The sequence below is a fragment of the Hemicordylus capensis genome, chromosome 2, assembly GCF_027244095.1.
Source record: "Hemicordylus capensis ecotype Gifberg chromosome 2, rHemCap1.1.pri, whole genome shotgun sequence".
Classification (NCBI taxonomy): domain Eukaryota; kingdom Metazoa; phylum Chordata; class Lepidosauria; order Squamata; family Cordylidae; genus Hemicordylus; species Hemicordylus capensis.
The window spans coordinates 59,914,010-59,938,492 of NC_069658.1; the positions used below are offsets into that span (position 1 = coordinate 59,914,010).

At 42.3% G+C, this 24,483-nt stretch overlaps 1 protein-coding gene and 1 long non-coding RNA gene across 20 annotated transcripts in view; one reads left to right on the top strand and one right to left on the bottom strand.

The window, feature by feature from the left end:
* The window catches only part of ADGRV1 (adhesion G protein-coupled receptor V1), a 457,213-nt gene that overhangs the window by 141,161 nt on the left and 291,569 nt on the right, over positions 1-24,483 (top strand). For all 19 annotated transcript variants that reach the window (XR_008315167.1, XR_008315166.1, XR_008315164.1 and 16 more), the window contains 8 exons: positions 1,200-1,462; positions 4,498-4,673; positions 13,528-13,652; positions 13,923-14,089; positions 18,280-18,426; positions 20,325-20,432; positions 22,919-23,171; positions 23,875-23,997. Coding sequence is in view for 13 of the 19 variants with exons in the window: in XM_053290676.1 (XP_053146651.1) it covers positions 1,200-1,462; positions 4,498-4,673; positions 13,528-13,652; positions 13,923-14,089; positions 18,280-18,426; positions 20,325-20,432; positions 22,919-23,171; positions 23,875-23,997 (1,362 nt within the window). In the remaining 6 variants the exon portion in view is untranslated. The remainder of the gene's footprint in view (positions 1-1,199; positions 1,463-4,497; positions 4,674-13,527; positions 13,653-13,922; positions 14,090-18,279; positions 18,427-20,324; positions 20,433-22,918; positions 23,172-23,874; positions 23,998-24,483) is intronic.
* Positions 7,512-13,195, bottom strand: LOC128342779 (uncharacterized). Its single transcript, XR_008315168.1, has 4 exons — positions 13,010-13,195; positions 12,369-12,471; positions 9,210-9,501; positions 7,512-7,621 (listed from the first exon to the last, which is right to left on the bottom strand). It is a non-coding gene; the product is annotated as an uncharacterized LOC128342779 (long non-coding RNA).

Here is a 24,483-nt window from a genome sequence, read left to right on the forward strand (position 1 = left end):
CTCTGCATCAGTGCTTCCTTCTTTTGTCTTAAGTAGCCCTGTGCAACTATGGCAATGTTGAGAGAAGCTTATCGTGCTTCCTACGATCTTGACCTGTTCATACGAGAAATCTCACTGTCTTTCTGTGCTCCCTTCCTCCCTTGCTTATGCCTGGGGATTCTTTCCAGCCAGGCTTTGGGCTTCTGTTAGTTCTTCTGTACTTCAGGATGGGCCCACCTCTATGGGATGGCCCACCCATCACTCCTGGGTGTGTTGTGCCCATTGGATCTGGGACCATGCTGCTGTGGTGGTGCTGCAACGTGGGATTCAGATGTATTGTTTGTGATTCTAACATACTACTTCATAGTTCTATGATTCACAATTGGACTTAATTCCACATGAGTTTGGAAAATTACTATGGACTGTGACCACAGTGACTTTATTGTTGGTGTATTTGGATATTTTTAAGAAATCCCAATAAAAATGCTAAATTTGGCTGAACTACACCCTTTAAGTCCAAAATAACTCTTCATAAAGAGCAGTTGCATTTTATTGCAGTACAGCTCTTATAGGTATAAAAAAGGTATTTTCACGTTGCTTTAAATAATGGTTTTAAGATTTGTTTTTACTGATAGCCAAATAGATTACCAAGCATTGAGAAGTCCAGTCATGAAAATTTGAGCAAAATGATACTATCAATAGCATAAGAAATAATTATATGTTTGCTTTAAAGATGGTCAATTCTGCTAGCCAAGAGAAAATGAAAACCAAGTAGGCCGAATAGTCCTGCCCCATATGTCATCTCTCTTTTTTCCTTTTTCTCTATGGAACTGTTTTAACTGATTTATTGCTATGTGTGTTTTTAAATTTGTAAACCTCCCAGAGATCCATATATTGGGCAGTATAAAAGTGTGCTAAATAAATAAACAAACAATATAAAAGCCCTGTTTTCTTAGAGCTTTGTTTGTAGATAAGTTTGTAAATTTAAATATAATGCCTAATTTGTCTTTTTAATTTCAATGGAACTACTTCGAACAATTTTCCTCATCATGTCATGTAGTATTTCCAATAAAATATATGCTAAAATATTGTATGGAAGAAAACACATTTAATAATAAGGAAGGAAACTAAAGATCAGGAAGATATATGTCTTTTCCTCCTGTATATATTTTGTTTAGGTAAAATGCATTGTAATCATTCCATTTGTTTTCTGTTCATAGCCACAGTTACCATCCTTGTCAATGATGATGGCCATGGAGTTCTGTCCTTCAACAACAGTGAGCATTTCTTTCTAAAAGAGCCGACAGCGCTCTATTTGATGGAAAGTGTTGCTGTGCTAACCATTTTAAGGGAACCTCTTCAGGGAATATTTGGAACTGTGACCGTTCAATATCTTGTGAGAGAAATAAATTCTTCTGAAGCATCTGTAGATCTGACCCCATCACAAGGCTATATTGTTCTAGAAGAGGGAGTCAGATTCAAGGTAATATGCAGGTAGTTATTACAAAATGGCAAAAACTTTGTTTGGTTTCATATTAAAGTGCATATCTGTATGTTGAGAATAAAATTTTAAAAGCATAGTTTTTAATTTAAAAAATGAGAAATTATTTCATAGCATGGTTTAAGAACCAATCTATATTGTTGAAGATGCAGCTCCTGATGGCATCGACTCTTAGCACCAGCAACCCTATTGACCATTAGGGGCATTAGGGGTCAGCCAGTAAAGGCATTCCTTCTCTGACCATGCTTTCTCTGTCCTCTGATTCCCTTTTGTTAGACTGATAGTCTCAGGTTTCATTCTCTCACCTGGAGAGAGAGACTTCCTTCTTTTTCCATCCCCCTCTTCCTGTATGTAGCAAGCAACTAGGAATGTAGGCTTAATCTATCTCCTGATGGATTTCCTAAATAAACTACTTTATTTAGGATTTTAACTCCATGTCAGTATTAATTAGCAGTGCTCTCCTTACCTGTGCACTTCTGCTGCACCTGGAGTAGATAAGGAAATCTTCCCTCCAAGCTCTCTAACACTGATGCCCTCCCAGTGTGTTCCTTTATTGCAACAGAGAGACAGATAATCCAAACCACCGATATACATTCACTCAAAATACTAGTATTTGAACAGAGGGACATCTGCAAAAGAGGTCTTGGAATGTTCCTCTCTTAATCATGTGGGCCAGAAAAGTATTGTCCAAAGTAGGGGAGAGGCTTATTTTAAACAATGCTTTACTTCATTAAAAAATAAATCTCCAGCTCCTTATATGCAGTAAATTAGCACATGAGAGAGAGAGAGAGAGAGAGAGAGAGAGAGAGATTGTTCACACAACAAAGTCTACCTGGGTTAGCGCAGCCCTACCTGAGTAGAGCTGGTCATAAGAACCACCTGGGTGCTTTCCAGATTACACGCTACACCATGTCACTGTGTGTCCATTAAGTGTGCTTCCGTACTGCCTGTGTTTTGACATCACAGTCCCTGTGCTGTCAGCAAGGTGCCATTCACATTTCCGATGCCTTCTTTCGAGTTTTATCTTTGTGTTACAGTGCTACAGTGTTACAAAAAATAGCTGTATTTTCCCGTTATAGGAGGTTTGAGCAAGCTAGAAAATACTGCTCCCCCTGCTGGTGTTTTTGCACAACATTCTATATTTACAGTTTTAGTACGATCTTGCCAAGCCAAAGTAAACTACCACTGTTGTAGTGTGTAATCTGGAAAGTGCCCAGGATTGGTCCTAATCTAGGTACTCCTCCACTGGGTAGCTGAGTTTTTTTAACCTGGGCTAAAATGAGGTAGAGTGTGTGTGAACAACACTCTCTTACCCTCCCTCACCCTCCTCACCTATTCAAGTGGGAACACGGGTTACTGACAGCCATTGCTACCATAGAGACCGGGGAAGGAGCAACCTGGGCTCTGGAATTTCTACAATGGACTGCATGAGCAGCGCAGTGCATTGTGGGATTCCTGGTGGCCAGGCATCCTCTCCCTGCCTCTCTCTCATGGTGCTTGCCACAGCAGCAATAATGTGGGAGTGTGGCGCAGCGAGCAGGTCAGTAGTGGTGATTGTATGGGGGAAGGTAGAACTGATCCTGCCTTCCCCCCAGCCCTCCCTGTCCCCAGGAAAAGTAGCCATATGAATGACGTTAGAGGTTTAGCCTAGTATTATATCTGCTATGTTAGTTTGCTATAACCAGGAGAGTTTTATATGGTGGTACTTTCAAAAATATGAAACCTACCCCTACTGTCTGAAATTCTGTAGTCCAGAATTCTGCCATATCAGTCTATATTGCATTATGTGTAATGTGTAAAACAGTTCTAATGTATCATAATTAAAGAGATACTCATCTGCTTCTGTTTCAAAATATTGAGACTAATTAAAAATATTTATGAATGTTTATGCTAGCTATAGTTTTTGCTAGTTTATGCTATTATGAATGTTTATGGAAGCTAGCTATTGGACTAGTTCTGTCCAATTTGGATCTGTCTATTTATTTATTTTCACATATTTATACCCCGCCCAGTACACTACTGCTCGGGGTGGCTCACAACATTAACAAAATAGATACAATGTAGAATAAAAGACTAATAAAGTTAAACAAGTTAAAAGACCAGACTAAAATTGCATTTAAAATTTTATGTGTAAGTGTGTAATATATAAAGGGTTAAATTTCAAATTATTAATAAAAAGCTAAAAATGGAAAACTATATATCTACTGGCTCACTGCCACGTTGAATGGTTCACATGATAAACCATGGTTAGTTAGGGTCGTGGAGGCAATCTTAAGTCTACACTTTCCCTCCTCTTTGTTCCTTGGCTCTGGTGTGGGGTCATGTTGTTCACCTCTTGGTTTTAGTTAAACCACATATCTGCAGCACATGCAAAACCAGCAATAGTGATTTAACTCTGGCCTAGAATCTTGGATGTTAAACCACTTTCAAATTCTGGATCATAGCTAAAGATAGTTCCTGCCTTTGCACAAATTGTAGAACCTTGGTTAAAGGAAAGCTTATCAACCCACCCCCACCACTTGAAAATTACTTGGGGGTCTCACCAGACCCCTTAGTACACTTTATTTTGGTTGTCCTATAGATCAAAACACATAACTCATATATATAATTAATTATTTTTTGCGTTGGGTGGAAGTACAGGGCAAAATACATATTCTCAACTGGCCTGCAGTCTTTTTGTGGACCACCTAGATGAAGCTTGTGGACCGCTGGCGGTCCACAGACCACAGTTTGAGGACCTGTGGTTTGAAGAAAGCAGGTAGTTAATGGCACAGTTACTGAGGAGGCAAGAGGGAGGAGGGGCTGGAAGGCTTGTTGGGCTTAGGGCCATGTTTTCAAACTTAACAAAGCATTGTTAACTGACCCTGTGAACCCACTCAGAGTTAGACTGTGAACAGAAAAGGGGGAAAATAAATTTGCGTCTGGTGAAAGTCTACCCTTGGTATTTACAAACCTCATCAAAGTCTTGTGTTTCTTTGTTGATTTCAGTGAAATTTTCTAATTTCTCTCTCTCATAGACTCTGCATATTACTGCTGTACTAGATCCTGAACCAGAAATGGATGAACATTTCATCATTACTCTGTTCAATCCAACTGGAGGAGCCAGACTAGGCACCAGAGTAGAAACTTTGATCACAGTAATGCAAAATCAGGCCCCACTGGGACTTTTCAGTATCTTTCCAGTTTCAAATAGGTATATTATACTGCTCTCTCAGTAAATACGTTTTTTCTTGTTTGTAAATAGGATATTTATGTTTGTTGTTTATTGAAAATTATATTTAAAATACAGCCATGAAGTCACAGCATATCAAAAATATATCATAAGCAAGAGTTGAAAAAAGGTATCACAAAACAACGATAAATGCTGACATCCTAAATGATGCTAAATGAGTGCTTTGAACACCAGCGTGCACACAGAACTTGCCTCCACGCAAGTCACAGGGCTTCCAAAGCATGGGTGGGTCAGAGGCATATTTCCAATCAGCTGTATGTTTTTGGTGCTTCTGGAGCACTGGGAGAGCAATGTAGTATTTGCGCTCTTACACAAGAATGCCCATTGTTTGGAAGCACGGAGACTAGCACTGCATGTATGCTAGTGTTTGAAATACAGTACGTACTCAGCACTAGTTTGAGTTTATTTATTTATATCAATATCATATTTTCATTTCCAAAGGTCAGTAAACAGTTGCCAACTCTGAGCAATTTCCCTCCTGCATCTTATCTGCTACCTCTTAACACAACAGTTTCACTCAGTGGAGAAATTTATGCTAGTTGCTGTACTTTCATAATCAGCTCCTCCATAGTAGATGCTTTCTGATTCTGCCAGTGTGTTTTGCAATTGCCATTTTTGTTTAGCTGTGAATGAATTTGTTACTAAAGAATGCAGTTTTAGCACAAAATTGTTTAGAAGGCCGAGTAAGGATTTTGGTATTAGTGGTTTACACTGCAGGATGTGTGCAGCACATATGCATGCAAAAAAAAAATTGAAAAAAGGTTGAAGGGAAATTATATCTTGAAGAATTATTACTAACATCATTACAAATCTTGTTCAATTTGTATGGGAGCCGATACCAATGACAGACATCCTAACTACAAAAGTGCTGATGCTCCATGAGATATGCCAGTGCTGCAGACACAATTGACTAAATTAGCAATGGCACTCATGCGTGTGTGTGTGTGCGAGTGAGGCCAATTTTGAATCGCAGCCCTCAGGGACATATGCTTGGATGATACAGAGGACTTCTAGGAGAAGGGGGAGTTGTTAAAATCCCCCTTCCCCCAGTAGGGATGTGCACAAAACAAGCTAGGCCAGTTCGACTCACTTTTGCACCCGGTCCAAACCAATTCAGATCTCTCCTGGTAAAGAGGAATCTGGTGAGGATTCCCCTTTAACAGTAAAGAGGGGCAGCTTCACTTAAATTAGAGCAGGCGGGAGGGAGTCATTTACTACACACAACTTCCATCCACCGCTATGACAGTGGCCGTGGGGGATGGTGGCATTCTCCCCCAGACACACCCTCCCAGCCTCCCGGAAAGCAGCCCGGGCCAGTAGTGGCCTAGTTTGAGCTTCCTTTGGCCCAGTTTGGGCCTCTGCACATGTGTGGGGCCATTTTAGTGACATCCACCATGCACAGAGGTAACTAAAGTGGCTCCTGTGCATGCGCAGAGGCCTGAACTGGGTCACTGCCAGCCTGGGGGAGGACAGCAGGGGTGGGGGAAAGCCTCCATCCCTCTGTAGCTGCCTCTGTCACAGATGGAAGTTGTGAGTAGTAAATTACTCCCCTCCTGCCCGCTCTATGTTTAGGGAAGTCCCTCTGCCCCTCCTTTACTGGTAAAGGGGAATTATTTACTGGAGAATCATCACCAGATTCCTCTTTACCAGTAGAGATCTGAATTGGCTTGTTTTGAACTGGGCCCAGTTTGGTTCTAATTTGGACTGGCCGAGGCCGATCCAATTTGACCCTGAACCCGTCAAACTGAGCCAGCTCGACGTTGAGCCCTGCTCAAAGGTAGCCAGCTCTCACATCTCTGTTCCCCGGGTCCCTGTGTCATGTTCGTCAGGAACTCATCCACAGCATTGGAACATCTCACAGAGCACCAGTGTTTCCTTGGTTAGGGTGTTAGACCATATAAATACTAGGAACATAGGAAGCTGCCATATATTGAATCAGACCATTGTTCCATCTAGCTCAGTATTGTCTACACAGACTAGCTGCGGCTTCTCCAAGGTTGCAGGCAGGAATCTCCCTCAGCCCTATCTTGGAGATGCCAGGGAGGGAACTTGGAGCCTAGATGCTCTTCCCAGAGTGGCTCCATCCCCTAAGGGGTGTATCTTACAGTGCTCACACATCTAATTTTCCATTCATGTACAACCAGGGCAGACTTTGCTTAGCTAAGGGGACAAAGCATGCTTGCTACCACAAGACCAGCTCACCTCCCTTTAAAATCCCCACACTGATGATGATTTTCTTTCATATTAGTGTGAATTGCCTTTGGCTGCCCCTGCCACAAGTATTGGGTTGTATTCCAAGTAGTGCAGATGCAGTAGCACTCGTGCTAGCAATCCTCCCATCCCCTTGTCTTCAGGTTAGCTCCATGAAACTCCCTACAAAACTGCCCATGGGAGTGGTGGTTGCAAATCTTCAGGAATGGTATGGGATTAGTGGGGGGGCGGGGCTGCAGTAGGAGGGGGATATAGTCAGAAACAGAGTTCTGGCACCTTTAACTTCACAGCTGCTCTAAGGAGGAAGGGGTAGAGAAGCTAGCTTGCACAAGTGCCATGTGTGTGCACTATTTAGGATACAATATGGTTCACTTGTAGTATTCCCGATGGTCTTAATCATGATTTGCAGAATTGCTAATGTGCTTGTCTTCATGTGCTTCTTACCTCAAACCATAGTTTGTGAGTACACCCATGTGATTTACGGATCTGGATTGTGATCCTTTGAAGCCATAAGAATGGGTTCTGCGCCTGCGTGGGACCATTCGGGCAGAATTGACTAGCTCCTTGAAGTGCTTAGCTCCGCCCCCTGCACATGGTGCTTCTCTTCAGTTTGGGTGGGGTAGCGTTTTAACCTTAGTTCCTTTCGGACTGCCATTGTGCTGGTACCTTGGATACACAGCTCCTCAGAATGATCTTTCCTGTGGAAAAAGAATATTAGATAATAGTTTAAAATCAATGTATTTCGACCTTGGACAGGCAAAATAACTACTTATAAATTCTTATAAATAAATATATAAATTATAAGAATAAATTCTTATAATTTGGTGAACTGATATATTGATCTCTTCGCAATGACATATGGACTGGACTTGGATCTGAATTATTCACTTGAGTATATTTTACTTTCTTATTCTCTGCTATGGATAAGAAAAATACATTTAAGAGTTGCGTGAACTGCAACGCAAAGCTTCTGTTGGCTGACAACCATGACTTTTGTTTGCTCTGTTTGGGGGAAGAGCATAATACTTCTACGTGTAAAATCTGCTTAACTTTCTTGCACCAAATGAGGAAAAATAGAGCACTTGGACTGAGGGCAGCTCTTTATTATAAAGCGCTTTGCCCGGGAACACCAATACCAGTATCCCCCAAATCCTTGACATTGGGCACGGTGTCAGGGTCGATTTCGGGTACAGTGTCGACATCGGTGTTGAGGACTGCCACCTCACAGTCTAAATCCTTGTTGCCTACTACTGTCAATGCGTTTAAGGTACCAAAGCCTGCTTTGGAGTCGAGTCACCATGAGAAACAGAAGTCTCGACATTGAAGCTCCAGTGCAGAGGGGAGCACCTCTGCATAAAAAGCACCGGGACAAAAGTTTGAAAACTGCCGCTGAAGCTACATCCCGTGCTACTTCTTCCCCATTAGCTCTTCAGTCGGTACCTCAAACGGGTCCTGCTTCCCCCGATATCTTGATTGTGGAGACCGAGCTATGCAGAGATTTACCTTTGGCTTCGACATTGAAGTCGACAGTGTCTCCTCAGCATCAAGAAAGTTCTCTTTCACCAACACTGACACCAAGGCAGACACCTTTGCTACCAACACGCATGATTGCTGAAGCCTCCCATCCTTCACCAGTTTCATTCAGTATTGATGTTGAGGGCGAGGGTACACAGGTTGCTATGGAGCCGAGTGATGCTCAAAGGCTGTTGAATCTGTTGGATTCCGGCTAAAGTACTCCTTCTAATGCCACCTTCTACGGATTCTTGGGCCATGGGCTTGATACTGAGGATGACAGCATGTCTTTGTTGATGCCAAAGACTCCAGGCGTGTCAATGTTATCGGCCTTTCAACCCTTTCAACAGGACACAAGTCAACTCTCCACACTGCAACCTGTCAGCCCACATGTCTGGAGGGCAGCCAAAGATTATGCGACCTCGCAAGGCTTGCTCATGGGTATGGCAACTGGAGATGCTACTTGCTTTCATTTCCCTGGTCTCCCTTTTGATTATCAGGATTACAAGCTGTGGCAGGCTCAACGTTGACTCTCAACACTGATGATTCCAACGGCTATGCAGGTCACCACTCCTGGAGTTGGTGATTCCAATTATATCCATATTCTCAACATCGACACAAGTCACCCTGGTACTTACCTCAGTTATGACTTCCATGTCAATGCAAATTGCCTCTCCTATTCAAAAGAAGGACACAATACTGAAGTGTCCAGTCACACTATCCAGTCACAGTGACAACATGTATGTTTGCAGAGTAAAAAAAGACACTGCTTACCTTGTGAAGTTTTACTCTATTGCAATACGATGTTGGGATTTCAATGTCAGTCCTCTAGGAACTGCGGTGAAAACAGCCTGCCCAAACTGAAGAGACGCACCATGTGCAGGGGCTGGGGCTAAGCGCTTCAAGGAGCTAGTCAATTCTGCCTGAATGGTCCAGCACTCACAGAACCCATTTTTATGACTTCAGTGGATCACTACCAGATCATTGGTTTCAGGTAATCAACCCATTTTTCTGATTTTGAAGGCAAGTGCAATTCATGGTTTGCTTGTTCAGATATAACCACAAACTATAGTTTGAATAAAACAGTAAAAAAATTAATTGAATCTGAAGATGAAGCAAGGAGTACATGAGCCTCAGACATGTTCCTGATTCTCCAAGCATGGTTTGGAGCATTGGAAACATAATATGTGAACCAACCTATCATTTTCTCCCATTGGTTGTAAAATTATTTACTGTATTTAATAATAATATTTTGACAGTAAAGCTTCTGTTACTTTGATGAGGAGAAGAGATTTTTTTCAAACTCAGATAATAATCTTAAATACTAATCTTTGACTCCAGTATTAACTAAAGATATTGATAACCACTACGAAGATTCACGGTGCCTTCTCTTCCTGAGATAAATCAAGGCTTATACAATTATCATTTTTATTACATAGCTGAATCTTACTCCCACTTATTTCATCTACATAATTGAATTGTCAATAGGGATATTGTTGGACTCAATAATCTTACACCTTTTCCTGTGTCTGTGCTGGTGCAATAAATAGGTTTGTATATTTAATGTTTTTGTTTCTTGTATAATTTCCCAGATAGATAAAGCAGATTATGAGTGGCTTCACATTAGGGGTGTGCAATTTGGTATTTTCGGTGTTTCGGTTCGGACCCGAACCAAAACACCCCTGTTCTGTGCCCAAATTTTGCTCACCTGAATCACCCCCGATTCGGTTCGGATTCGGATTTACCCGAATCCGAATCGATTCTGGTAAGAAAAATGGGTCCTGGGGCCAAAAGAGTGGGGTGGGGTGGTAGTGCCCAATGGGTGGAGGCTACCACCCAAATTTCAGGGGGATTGGGCAAAGGGCTGGTTTTTGGTGATTTTTGAAGTTTTAGTGACTTTGGGGCAGAAAGTGGGATCTGGGCCAGAAGAGTGGGGTGGGGTGGTAGTGCCTAATGGGTGGAGGCTACCACCCCAATTGCAGAGTAATTGGGCAGAGGGCTGATTTTTGGTGAATTTCTGAAGTTTACGCGTTTTTAAGGTTTCCCCCCATTAGGTAGAATGGGGGGTGTATCGCTTCACGTCAGGGGGAAAGGGGTGGCCTAGAGTGGTGTGGGGTTGGTGGTAGTGCCGGGTAAGGGCAAGGAAGCTGCCTGAATTTTTTCAAAGGATTTGGGCAGAGGGCTGATTTTTGGTTAATTGTTGAAGTTCATGTCTTTAAGGTTTAGATTCTATGATAGCAAGTTAGAGTGGATTCATGGTGTGTCATTGAAAATCTCATTTGCTATCATAGAATCCACACTCAGAATACCTCAGGAACAACAGAACCCTGTATGGCATGGGTTAGAAACCCATGGGGGTGCTTGGCACCCTATGTGCACTACACCACCACTCGCTCTGGGCCACCCCAGCACCCCCCAAGTGCACTTATGGGGCTGCTGAAAGCTCCATTCTATTATAACTTATGAGGAAAAACCTTAAAGATGTGTAAACTTCAACAATTAACCAAAAATCAGCCCTCTGCCCAAATCCTTTGAAAAAATTCAGGTAGCTTACTTGCCCCTACCTGGCACTACCACCAACCCCACACCACTCTAGGCCACCCCTTTCCCCCCGACGTGAAGCGATACACCCTCCATTATATTGAATGGGGGAAAACCTTAAAGACGCGTAAACTTCAGAAATTCACCAAAAATCAGCCCTCTGCCAAATCACTCTGCAATTGGGGTGGTAGCCTCCACCCATTAGGCACTACCACCCCACCCCACTCTTTTGGCCCAGACCCCACGTTATGCCCCCTATCTGCCCCAAAGACACTAAAACTTCAGAAATTCACCAAAAACCAGCCCTTTGCCCAATCCCTCTGCAATTGGGGTGATAACCTCCACCCCTTGGGCACTACCACCCCACCCCACTCTTTTGACCCCAGGACCTTTTCAATTAAAGTAAAAGGAAAGCAATTTCTGCATTGAAATCAATGGAGGCAAAAAGGCGGGAAATTCAAAGAGACATCAAACTGAAAACGGAGGGGGAAGACGACGACAAGGCTGGCACTTGACCCGAAACACCCGAAAAATTCAGACCCGAAACAGGAGTGATTCGTTTCGGGTCCGAAAATTATCGGGTCTCATCATGGGTGATTCGGTTCGGCTCCGAATCACCCGAAATTGGTCGTTTCGGGCACAGATCGTTCTGTGCCCGAAACGTTTTGCACATCCCTACTTCACATGACTGCTACCAAAATCAGTGCCTGTGTAAATGCTAGGAAAATATTGGGAACCAACAGATTGCCATGTGAACCCACTCAAGTCCACTTCCTGATCGATCCACCTGACATTCTACCAACCTTCTCTGCCCAACTTTGAATCTTGGTTCTAAGTGGGAGGAAAATGTTGGGCAAAAGTCAGTAGAATGTCAGGTAGACAGCTTGGGAACTGGGGTGAGTTCGCATGATGCTCCCACTGGGAGCATGTGCTCCCAGGTCCTGACTCTTTCCCAGACACCAGACTTGCCAGTAGTCATGTGAAGCCACCAAATGTGAAATCCAGTCTTATGCATGTTTACTCAGAAATAAATCATACTGAGTGAGACTTACAAAAAGGCATACAGAGGATTGCAGGGTAAGAAGTATGTTTTTAAAATACATTATTTAGTATACTTAAAATAGCCACAACTGGTGTAGTGGTTTAAAATTCTGGTTATCCTGATGAAATGCATTAGCAATATAATTGGCAACTGCTAATGTTTGTTTAAGGTAATCTTCCAACATTTTGTATAATCAAAATAACAAACTTCCATTACATCTTATGTACTTAGACAACTAGCATTTTTATTATAACTAGTTTAACACGTGCAGAGCATCTACACACTAGTACTTAATTGCTCCCCTTACCCCCGCCACAGCCCCCTCACCCCAGAGATCTCTCCACCCTCACCTGTGCCATGCTCTTGCTCCTCTTCCTCCACTGCATTGCTTCCAACCCACTCACTCCTCCTGGTCACTCCTACATCACTCCTCCTGGTCACCGCTCTGGGCTCCTTGGAGGAAGAGCAGGATATAAAATGTAAATAAATAAATAAAATACATCCTGTTGCTCCATCCCTCTCACCTCTCTTGGTCACAGCACCAGCTAGCCAAGCTGCAGCCCCCTAAACCCAGACACCTCCACACTCTCATCTGAGCCTCACTCCTGCTCCTTCCCACAGAAGCAGCAGCAACAGTTGACTGGGCCATTCCTCACTGCCGCCACCATAGCTGTTTGTTGTCCTGAGAATGCTGACAGGCCCAGGCCCGGGCCTGTCCCTCTCCCACCTGCCTCCCTCTGCCAATGGCCTTGGTAGATCTTAGCAGCAGCAGCCGCCAAACAGGCCCTTCCTAATGCTCATGCTATGGCCACTTGTTCCCCTCAGGCCACTGACAGGCCCGGGCACATCCCTCTCCCTTCCTTCTTTCTCTCCCCCGCCCTTATTTTTCTCTCTTTCCTCTCTGCTCCACTCATTCTTCCCCTCTGTTTTTCTCTCCCCCTCTTCCTTTCTTCCTGAGTTAACAGATCTTGTTTCCTCATCTAATTCGCACAGTGGCAGCCTCCTTCTCCTGAAGAGGCTCTTTCCTCCTTCATGACCCCTCTCTTCACAGACTGCTGCCCACTGTCCTTTTATATAGAGAGATAGATTCTTCTCTCCTCTACCATCAAGCACATCTTCCAACCAATAACAGTTGCAGTCCAACTGACCTTAATCATCACAGGCTCCTCCTCCCTATCTGCATATGGAATCCCCACTGCCCAATCACCATGGTGCTTCTGCTCTCTTACCTCTGATTGATAAAGCACTATGTGGGCGTGGCTTGCCGTGTACGTCCTTAGCCTTTTATTTATATAGATATGGAAATGTTTGTTTTGGCCATTGGCCGTAAATAAAGTATCTATCTATCTATGGAAATGTTATAAACAGATGTGTCTGCAGCATATCATTGTTGTTTCCCCATCATTTATTTAGATTTATATTTCCATCCTGCCTATTAATCCATCCAGGCTCTAGTCTTTTAAAGCACATTCATTTCTTTTCTTTAGTAATGGTCTCCATAACTTTTAGGACAAATTCTGTTATTGTTGAAGAAGCCAACACTACAGTCTACTTGAAAGTGTCCCGGAGTAATGGAATCAACACATCAGTGAGTGTGGAATGGGAAACATTGTCTGATACTGCATTTGGAATAAGTAAGTTAATTCATGAATAAGTTTTTAATTTACATATTACAAATTGGCCTAATGAAAGAAGGATAACTTAGTTGTAATTAAAGGCTTAACTGGAAGAGACTTAACCAATATTACCTTCTGTCAGTCTATCAATGTTTTGCAATCTGTCTTCCATGGCACACGTTTTGACAAATGTGTTTGAGATGGGGCCATCACTTCAGTAGAACAATTTATTTTCCTGGGTTTTCTGCTCATTCACCCAGTGATTAGTACATTTTCTCCTTGTTGCAGAGGGTGGAATAAGTGTGTTGTCCGTTTCACAGAGTTTTGTGGAAGAACCAATATCCAGCTGGTGTTTCTTTACATCAGGAGAATCTGTATATGGCATATTGTTGCGAACATATCCAGCTATACATTCTTCAGTATATCAGTGGCGTGGAGTCTTTGTTCCTGTAGAGGTAAACACTTAACAAAAATGTTTTTTTAAGTGGTAGCAATGCTGCCCAAGATTAAGGATGTGTTTGAAGCATTTCAGGACCTCTGTTTCCAGGTGCTGAAATGCTTTGAACTGCCCCAGCGGAATCATTTCGGCTGGAGTCAAGCAGACACTTTAAGAGGAGGAATGCAGGTCTTACCTGCCCCTCTGTTGCAGCAATGCTGCCCCTGCTACCCCAGAGTGGCGCTGTTTGTATGAAGCAGCCAGGCTCTCTATTTGCCGGCTGCATTTGCTTAGGAACAGGAAGTTCCCTGTTCCCAGCAGGAAATGGTGTCTGAGTATGTGCTGACACCATCTTGAGTGCTCAGTGTTGCTGACCACTCAAGATGGCATCCGCATATGCTCAGATGCCATTTCCTGCTGGAAACAGGGAACTTCCTGTTCCTAAGCAAATGCAGCCAGCAAACAGAGCCTGGCTGCTTCATACAACAGTGCCGCTCTGGGGTAGCAGAGCTGCAATGGAGGGGCAGGTAAGACCGGTTCTCCTTTTAAAGTACCCGCTCTCTGCTGCCCTGGAGGTGCACGAAATGCTTCGTGCACATCCCTACCCAAGATTCTCTTGGATTTCTTGATCTTGAAAGAATGTTAGTCTTGTTTCCTCTCCTCTCCTTTTTGGCTTCCTTGTTCATGCAGTGAGGGATGTTACTGCCGCATAGTACCCCAGATCTCCTTAGGGTGAGGAGGGAAGCAGGCAGCAAAAGCACTAGCAGAAACACTGCCCATATCCTCAACAACATGGTTTTCCTTCTTGGAATGCACCAAATGATGTGATATGTCTTGCCCTAGTGCATTCTGGGAAGGAAAATGAGTGGTGTATCTGCTGCTGCCACCTGTTTTTCCGGAGACCTTTTATACAAAAAATAAAGTAAGAGGGCCACCTCCAGTCCCATAACCAGTCTAAAAGTGGAGGGGAGGGCACACAAAAAAGTAGGGAGAGGCATAGAGCTTGTGGCCTGAACCATTCATACTTATTTATAAAATATTTAGGGGATGCAGAGAAAAAAATGTTGGAGTAGAACCAGGGGTGTAACTATAATAGGGCAAGGGGAGACAGTTGTCTGGGGACCCACTGCCTTGGGGGGCCCCCAGAGGCAAGTCACATGACTGACTCACCCAGCTGTGCACCCACCCAGGCTTCCTTCAGTTGTATTCATCCTCCGAAATTGATGTGAGAGTTAAGACCTGGAGCTACCAGAACAGCATGTCTTTCTCTAGTACCGTTAAATGACTTGCATCACCCACAAAATAATTTAGCATGATGTTCAATTGTGGCACATAGGAGATAGATAGATATGTATGTATGTATATGCTTCACTGAGGGGGGGCATTTTAAAATCTTGTCTCTGGGCCCACTCCAACCTTGCTACACTCCTGAGTAAAACATTTCATTCTCAATCCTAGTTTGAACTGTCCATCCTTTCCCTTCTCCTTTCATGACGTTTTCATTTTCACTCTGCTAACCAGTGGTCTGGCAGTATCAGCCCCTACTCTCCCTCCTTTCTCCTTGGAACAGTACATGCGAATGTTACTAATATTCTTTTGAAAAGTATTTGTCTCTTTTCTGCTCCTTCTGGACTACTCTAAGCTGACACTGTACTGTCCAGACTTGATCTGAAGCTATGCTTGTTAGTTTTGTCCTTGTAATTTTGGGCTGATTCTACCAGGTGGACAGTTGCTTGCCTCCCCAACTGGGCAGAGACAGCTGTAGTCAGAAAAAGGGTTTTCCTAGCATCTGAGCAAAAGTATTAGGGGTGTGCACAAACTGTTTGATGTTGAATTGGTTCACTTCAAACTGGGCTGGTTTGGTGGCTCAATTGTGAACCAAACTGGGGCTGATTCGGTCCGCGATTGAACGGAACTAGCCTGGTTCGAGTGGACCAGTTCGACATTAAAGGGTGGCAACAGAGGAGCAGTGAGAAAGGTAGTATAAGGTGCCTACCAGAGCGGCTGCCACCACCACTGCTTGCTGCCCACCAGTGCAGCCAAACCTCTTGTGATCCCTCTTTAAGCAGGTCGCTTGCGTAGCATCGGCACAGTTCCCATCTCTGCGGCAAGCGGTGGCACTGGCTGCCATGCCAGCTGGTAAGCACCTTAGACTACTTTTCTCGCCGCCACTCGCTGCACCGCCACCTCCCTTCCGTGGATTCCCTCATTCCTTTACTTGCAAAACGGAATCCTCACCGGATTCCCCTTTATAGTATTGTCGTTCGAACTGCTGAACCAGTTCAGTCAAATGATTTTGGTTTCGTGCACACCCCTAAAAAGTATAAGTTTCCTGAGTGAGTTGGTTTCTCTTACCATATCCAGGTAAATCCAAGTCATAAGAAAATCCCATTCCATTTTTCATAGTACATGCCATGATTGCATAGCAGAGGCAGCTGAGAAGCCAAGGATATGAGTTTAAGCCTTTACTTCATGCTTTCAATGGTTGTCTCAGTAAATAATTCTGGGATTCTTAACAAGTGTTACCAGCTGAGCTTATTCTGCCCGCTCCCAGAAGCCTCCCAGGTTGCAACTGCATCTCCAGGCTTGGAGATTGCACTTTTGCTGTGCTCAGGAGCTGCACCGCAATGTGAGCTCCCAGTCTATGTTATATATGGGGTCAAGTCACTTAGTTGGCAGTGGACTGGTCACCCCTAGATTTGGCTGCAAACCCCATAATTTGGAAAAGGGATTAGATCCACACTCTCTCTTTCTGTGAGGGGGCCTTGGCTAAGCAGACTCCAGAACTAGCTACTGCAAGTGTCTGGCATTCAGGATCATTTCGGACTTGGAATGAAATCTAAACTCCCCTCTTCCTTTTGCAAGAGAGATAACACCTGTTGTTAACAAAGCACTCAGGCCATGAAGCGAAGGCATATAAGACAGCAGACTCCACTACAATAGGGATGAGTCAGTGATGTAAGTTTGAAGAGGTGCCCTTCGAAACTCTTGACTATTGGGAAGCCCTTCCCAGCACAGGATGCTCTGGACGCACCTGCACACTCCATCCACACAGTTCACAATCATTCTTGAATACAATAGGCGATTCACACATCTTCCTACTCAGGAGGGAAGATCAGACACAATGCATTCCAAAAAGGTTGTATAGGCTACCCTATTCAGCAAAGTATGACAAAAGAAAAGTGCCCTCAAGGCACGTTTTGGGATATAAGTACCCCTAACTCCATGACCCAGTTACACATTGGACTCCTACTGAGAAATATCTCAGTGTTCCCTTGTACTTCTCACTCTGGACCCCATCAGACTGCAACAAGAAATTCCAGCTGACCACCTTGGTGTTTCCCTCTTCAGGACAGGTGATATAGACTCTTGTCCGGCTTCTTCAGGGCTGAACCTATCCCTTTCTTTAATTTCTGAAACCTTGCCCCTCTATCTTAAAGTACCTCTCTAGCCCACCTGGGAATTTACACATAATTTGGAATGTTAAGCTAAATGTGCCTAAAAATAGTCTGTTTCTTAGTATATTTCTAGTGCCTTTAAACAAGAGCCACATCGCAATTTAGTCTGATTTTACTTAAAATAAACTCCTTTTTGATTTAATTAATACCTCTTTCTCAAGCCGATTTTCTTGAGTTGCACAGATTAAGGCTGATTGGAACTGTCTCCCCTTTTGAGCTAAATTCCCCACATCCGCCCGAACTGGGGGTGCTGACCAAACACCCTCTAGGCAGTTTCATCAACACAAGTTACATCAGTGAATGGCTCCTGGGCTTTAATAAGTCTCTCCCCCAGTGTCCCAGTCATACAGACAGAGCTCAATTGCTGTAGCATCACAAACAGTAGCTACAGAAACAGACTAGTGATGTTATAATGATATCAGTCAATGTAGGGGGTTCAGTCTCTTCAATTTCCAACTAGACTTCAAAGTACATTTTCTTGAATACTACCAGTTCTAAAGAAGTAATTCTTGTTCATGAAACTGTAGACTAAGTAATTGATCCAATTATGAGACTAACATTGAAATTTGTGAATTATAAACAATGCCTATGACCTCTAAAGAGACTCCTTGGGTCCTACTCCCAACTCCTCTTTGTAGAATATTAAATATAATATTGAATAATGTTTTACTTTAAAATATTTGTGTATGCATGGTATTAGCTGGACAGTCAAAAAGCACTTAGACCATCTATATCATTATTTTCTTCTTAGGAGTTTATTATTCAGAATCCTCAACACTGTATGGCATTTCAGATTGATGGTTCCTCCTACCTAGTGATTACTCATGGTGGAACAAAATCCCAGAGACCTTCTAGCAATACTGTGTACTCCTTCACTCCTAGATTCCAGTTGCTACAGGTAACTTTTTTTCATTATCCAAGTCTCTTTGAGAATATAATCAACCATCTCTGATGGCTGCACCTTAAAAAGGATATTGTTGGGTTAGAAAAGGTGCAGAAAGGGGCAACCAAAATGCTCAGGACTATCATGGAGTGCTAGAGCTAGGGGAGAGAAAGAGATGGCAAAGTTTGGGGAGTGGAGCTACATGATGGCCTGTAATTACGGAGAATGCTCTTTCATGAATGTATACTCTTCATGTTTCTTTGGACTTTCCCCATTTCTCATCTAGTTGTGATGCTGTAGAGTTGTTCAAAAGATCTGTAGAACCTTCCTCTCTGCAAGAGCCTCACACAAGTCTATTTTGTAAGGGGGAGAGGCAAGGCATCATTGGACTAGTTGGCAAAAAACAGCAGCGGCAGCAGTATTTCAGATACATTCTTGTTAGTAAAGAATAGAATACAAGATGCAAAGGAGAGAAAGATAGTGTTGGGAAATTGATTTGAGTGCAGCCTGTAGTGTTTATATTGTTGCTGTGACAATGGGCTGCTGCTGTATTTCAGCACTCCTGGCTGAAGTAAACCTTTGACTTGCATTAGTTCAGACGTTAAAAATAACCACAGTTAGATGAAATAAACTATGTTTCTGTGTGATTTCTGAACCCACCCAATGGCTTCTGGCAGGGAGTCCCAATGGGAGTGGGGTTGCAGTGCCAATGCAGCATGAGAGAAGGTTTAACCCTCTTCTCTGTGTTGTATTTAGGGATGTGTGAATCGATTCGGATTCAAATTGATTCAACCCGAATCTTGTCTATTCAGGTGATTCAAGCTCAAAGCGAATCTGCCCAGACACTCCTGGCCAAATTTCAGCTCGAATCGAATGGCACCAGATTTTATTCAAATCAATTTGAGATTCAGTTTCCTCCTATTAATTCCTCCAGATTCCCAGCTTTCATTTAAAAGAAAAAAGAGGGGGGGAAAGCTCAAGCCCTTGTAAAAGTGGAGTTATGGAGCAAAATGTGTGGTCACTATTTTTCAAGTGTTTGGATTATTTGGTGTATACTAACTTTGCCTCAATGAATCCCTGTTAGGATTCATTAAACATCTTCATATCTTCTAATCATGTTGACTGTCTTTGGACAGTGCCAACTGCCATGTGCCAATTACACTCCCCTCCCATCCGCAAGGCAGTGGGGTACTACTCAGTTTATGTTTTAGGAATTTTTTCAAGTGTGTAGACTCTTTGGTGTCTAATAACCTTTCATCATAATGAATCCCTATGAGGATTTATTACACACCAAAGAGTCTAAACACCTCAGAAATTCCTAAAATATAAAACTTGGTGCCAGATACTAGTGTTATGAAGTATTTCGACCTCTAATCAAATTGCAAAAAATCAATTTGTGCACATCCCTGGTTGTTTTTCTGATTTTAATCTATCCCCAAAGCTGCTGCAGGAGGAGGAATGTGTGGCCTCACCCTGGCACAATGTAGATACTTGTCTTTTCCCCTTCCTTGCTGCTAATGTGAAGAAGAAGTATTCACCCATGCCCCAAACATTGTACCATCCCATCTAATTCACCTCCATAATTGCTCTTAAGTTTAAAAAAAAGATTATGAAAGATACAAACACAGGTCTTCCATATTATGTCTAATTTGGCCTCAGAATCTCCAAAGGTAAGTGTGTGGCTTCTTGCCTACAGAGCAAATAAAAGCACACTGATGACATTGAAAAAACTAGTTGTGGAGTAGCGTAGTGCAGCTTCACTAATATTATGAAAGTACTGACTACTAATGATATTTTTGTGTGCTTAAAAGGTTTTACATTGAAAATTATTATACAGTTATATAGATCTGATGAATTTTAATGGTTGCATTAGGTGTATGTTTTCTTCCTTTACTTTCTCTTTATTATTTCAGATACAGACCATCTTGTTGCCAGATACTAGTGTTATGAAGTATTTCGATTTGGATCAAAACCACTATTTGGTTATTGCAAGTTCTTTTGCTGAATCTAAATCTCTCCAGGTTGGAAGATCTTTCTTGTTCTTCCTGTACAGTATAAAGGATTTCTGGAGGCAGCTGGGGACGTATCCATGCTTGCATTATGCCAGCTGTGTTTACTATTATACAGTATATTTACAAATTTATTTAGAAAAGATATAGTAGAGGTCTGTGGCTAATTTAAAAGCTCTTGAATAGTAATGGAAATAACCTAGAACAAATATAACTAAGGTAGCAAATGAAATTGGCTATAACAGGAAAGGCATATAGAACACAAAAAATAGTATGCCCTATAAACAATACCTACAGCCAATTGATTTTGCCAGTATCAAGATGCTTGAACAATTCAGATGCTTGAACAGATTACTATGTAAGTTACATATATGCTGTTGAACTCAGCAGTCTAAACCACAAACTCACATTTCCCCCTATCAAGTAACTCTGAAAGTGTGTGAAAGAGAAATTCCTGCACCCTTCCATACTGTTTCATGTATGGTACATTTTTAAATGCCTTTGCAAATCTTGCCTCTTCCAATCCAACATTGTTTTAATTTGTGAAGGCGGGGGTCCCATAGTCTGCATCTTAACTAGAGCTGGTCCATGATGCCCACCACCCACTGCATTTCCCCAAAAAATTCTTAATCAAATAACATGAGCAAGGTTCTGTCAGTTTTTGCATGGGGCCTAAAACATGGGGTATTTTCCTAACTTTCAGATTTCTGTATCAGTCCCATAACTACATTCAGTCACATAAATAGTAGGTAGTGAAACAAAAATCATTGTTTAATTTTTAGTTTTCAAGAAAATACCCTTTAAAGTTAATTTAGAACAGTGGAGACTGAAAACACACCTCATTGGCTGATGTGATTTTGACATCACTTTCTTGTTCTGCTCTGAGGAGAGATAATGCAGCTTTTTCTGCTGGGTTTTCTCTGCCTGCTTAGTTGCCAACTAAGAGACCTTAAAATTATTAAGGTGAGCAAACTACTTGTGGGTGGGGGAAGGTGTGGGAATCATCCAACTTTGCTACCAAGTAATGAGGAGGATCCTGTGTGGGTTTGGGGGAAAGCTTAATTTTTAAAAAATATTGCTCACTTACCCATTTCTTGTGTGGGTTGAGTGGTAGGTAGTGCCCACCATGCCCTACCACAAAACCCACTTTGGTTTTCCCAGGAGCTACCCATGAGGAACAATAGGGTGTTTCAAGTTTCCCTATTGTTCCCTATGACTGGAACAAGCTCCACTCACAGAGTGCAATGCATTTTGCAATCCTTCTTTGAAAAATACTGTATAAACACAGTAAAAGGGAATCTGTCCCTCCCAACAACAGAACACACATTTCAAACAGTCTGAAAAAGAATCACTGACCCAGAATCCATTGCCATCCACAGTGCCTGCACTGCAATTACATCATTGGCACAAGTTGCTCTCTCACACAATTATGGCTTCTTATGTTACTTCCTAGCATTGCAACTGCTGCCACAGCAGCACCCTTAGTTAGCAGCAAGCGTAGCCATAAGCTCAGCTAAAGCAACTTCAGCCACATTTTTTGACTGAGTACACCTTGCATTGCAGAGAAGACCAGGGAATTGAGTGAAGCACTAGTTAGTCTCAAGGCCAGACATGGAACTCATCAAAGCAATCACCAAGAAATATTACACAATATTTCTTGTGTAACACACACACACATAGCCAGCTACGATTGTTCATTTATCTCCACAAAACTATATCACAAACAAAACAAACCACAACTCAATGAAAGAAGGCACATAAGTTCTGCCTTTGTCAATCTGAGATCCAGCAAAAACCATATACTGGGACCGCCCCCCTCCACCACACATACACACACAAAATCAGGCCTTCGTTCCTCCTCTCCTGTCCTTTTCTTCACAAAAGGAACAGTGTAAGGGCTCTTTCTGTGTCTCCCAGTCCCTTTGAATATATTTTGAATTTGAAATTCCCTATTTTTGTGTTCCTGTCTCCGCACCCCCCAGCCAATGGGGGCACAGTTGCTCATGACAACACTTTATTTCTATTATAACAAGCTAAGCAAGAAGCAATGAGATTGCAAACTAATTGGATGTGCCAAAAAAAACAATCAGCAAATTAAAAACAGGCCTCCAAAATGGCGCTCAAAATGTTAAAATATTTTTATTGAAATGGGGTTGTTCTGCTCCAAGCTTGAAACAGGCCCTCCTTTTAGAGGATGTACTGTTTCAAGCTCAAAACACTGAAAACAGCCCATTTTTTAGTTGAAATGTTTCACGATTGAAACTTTCTGCATATCCCTGGTACCAATTTTTTCTTGTGGAAGTACCCTAACAATTTTGATACTTCGTCAAATGGCTCAAATTGTTTAGCCACATGAAAGTACAATATATATGAGATACAGTAGATATATTCTGGTTTTTCATTGTCAAAAGAAACAGCATGCATAAGACAATGAAATATAAAGGTAACATCTGATTTCTTTCAGTTTCTCCATTTTATCTAGTTTTCTCATTTTTCAGATTTTCTTCTGGAACAATGGCATGTTTGAATTCCATCATCAGCTTTCTGTGAATGGAGTTTTAAGTGTCGATGTTTTTCCCAGGGGAGGCTCTATTTATCTAGTAGTAGTTCCATCAGTCTCCACCCAAGCCCCTCTTTTGTACCAGTGGTCAGACAACAAATTTCGAACCTTTCATGAAGTGCCAATATATGGAATAACGCAAGCTAAAGCCTTGACTTCGGGATCTGATGTCTACTTAATTTTTGGAAAAGGTATTCAAATGTACAAGATCTGTTTGACAGGAAATACATTGATTCAGCTCTTAATATGAAAATAGAAACATGAAGCTGGCATTTTTTAATTATCCAGAGCAAGGCACTGCAAACATGCCAGGAAGACACATCCATATTGTGGGAAGCTTCCCCAGTAACACTGTGCTTGCTTGCATAGCGGGGCGAGGGAATGTCGACAAACTTCACTGCCTCCAGATGTGCCTCCAGAAGTGTCTTGAAAACGTCCTTGAGGACTGCACAACCCTCAGTGACTTATTTTCAGATGGCACAGGGCACTTCCAGAAGCAGTATAAATTGTCAACATTTGTTCCATCCCGCTGTGTGCTGAGTGTGGCGCAGTTATGCAAACTTCCCAGAGTGCAGAAGCATCTTCCATGTGTCTGTGATGCCTTACTGTGTATATCAGCCAGTTTTTTTGTTTTTGCTTTATTTGCTTTTAAACATGTTTATTATGATGACACTTAGATCTTGTAAAAGCATAAAGAAAATTAAGTAGTTGGTTCTAACTGTAATTCTAGTGAAATTGTATAACTCCTGTTCTTAAGATATGAAAACAGAAAATATACTTTCAGGTACTGTTAATAAACTTATTGCACTGTAGCACTATGAAAACAATTATTTGATTATCTGATTTAAGGAGTTGCATATACAAGCTTCATATTCTTCCACTTCTTTTCTACAGAGCTCAACAGTACATGTGAAGTTTTTGTGTGGGAAACAGGCCAATCTTCCTTCAGACATTTTCAGTCTCTTTACATCAGTGCTGTGAATGAAATCCACACCTTTCTCCCACCCTCAGGTTTAGGTATGTTTGAAAAAGGTATATCCTTTTTGGGCTGCTGTTGCTCCCCTGCTGTTTCTGGGGAGCAACAGCAGGAGAGAGGGCATGCACATACCTCTTGCCTGTGGGCTCTGCAGAGGCATCTGGTGGGCCATTGTGTGAAACAAGATGCTGGACTAGATAGGCCTTGGGCCTGATCCAGCAGGTCTGTTATTATGCAATGTTTTTTCCTACATGGATATTATGTCCACATTGGAGACTGAGGCTAGTTTCAGACATAAGGTGAAACCATGGTTTGTTTATCCAAATAGCTAAACCTGAACCTTCTCATGATTTATTTGGAGCCAAGAAACCAGAATCTGAAACTATGGTTTGAAGTTGGTTTGCAAACCACAATAATGGCTAATTCACTTTCACATTCTGTTTGTGTTTATAAACAATTGATAAACTGCAGTTAGAGGCATTGCTGGACCTCAAGAAGTGGTTGCACCATGGCAACTGGAGTGAGAG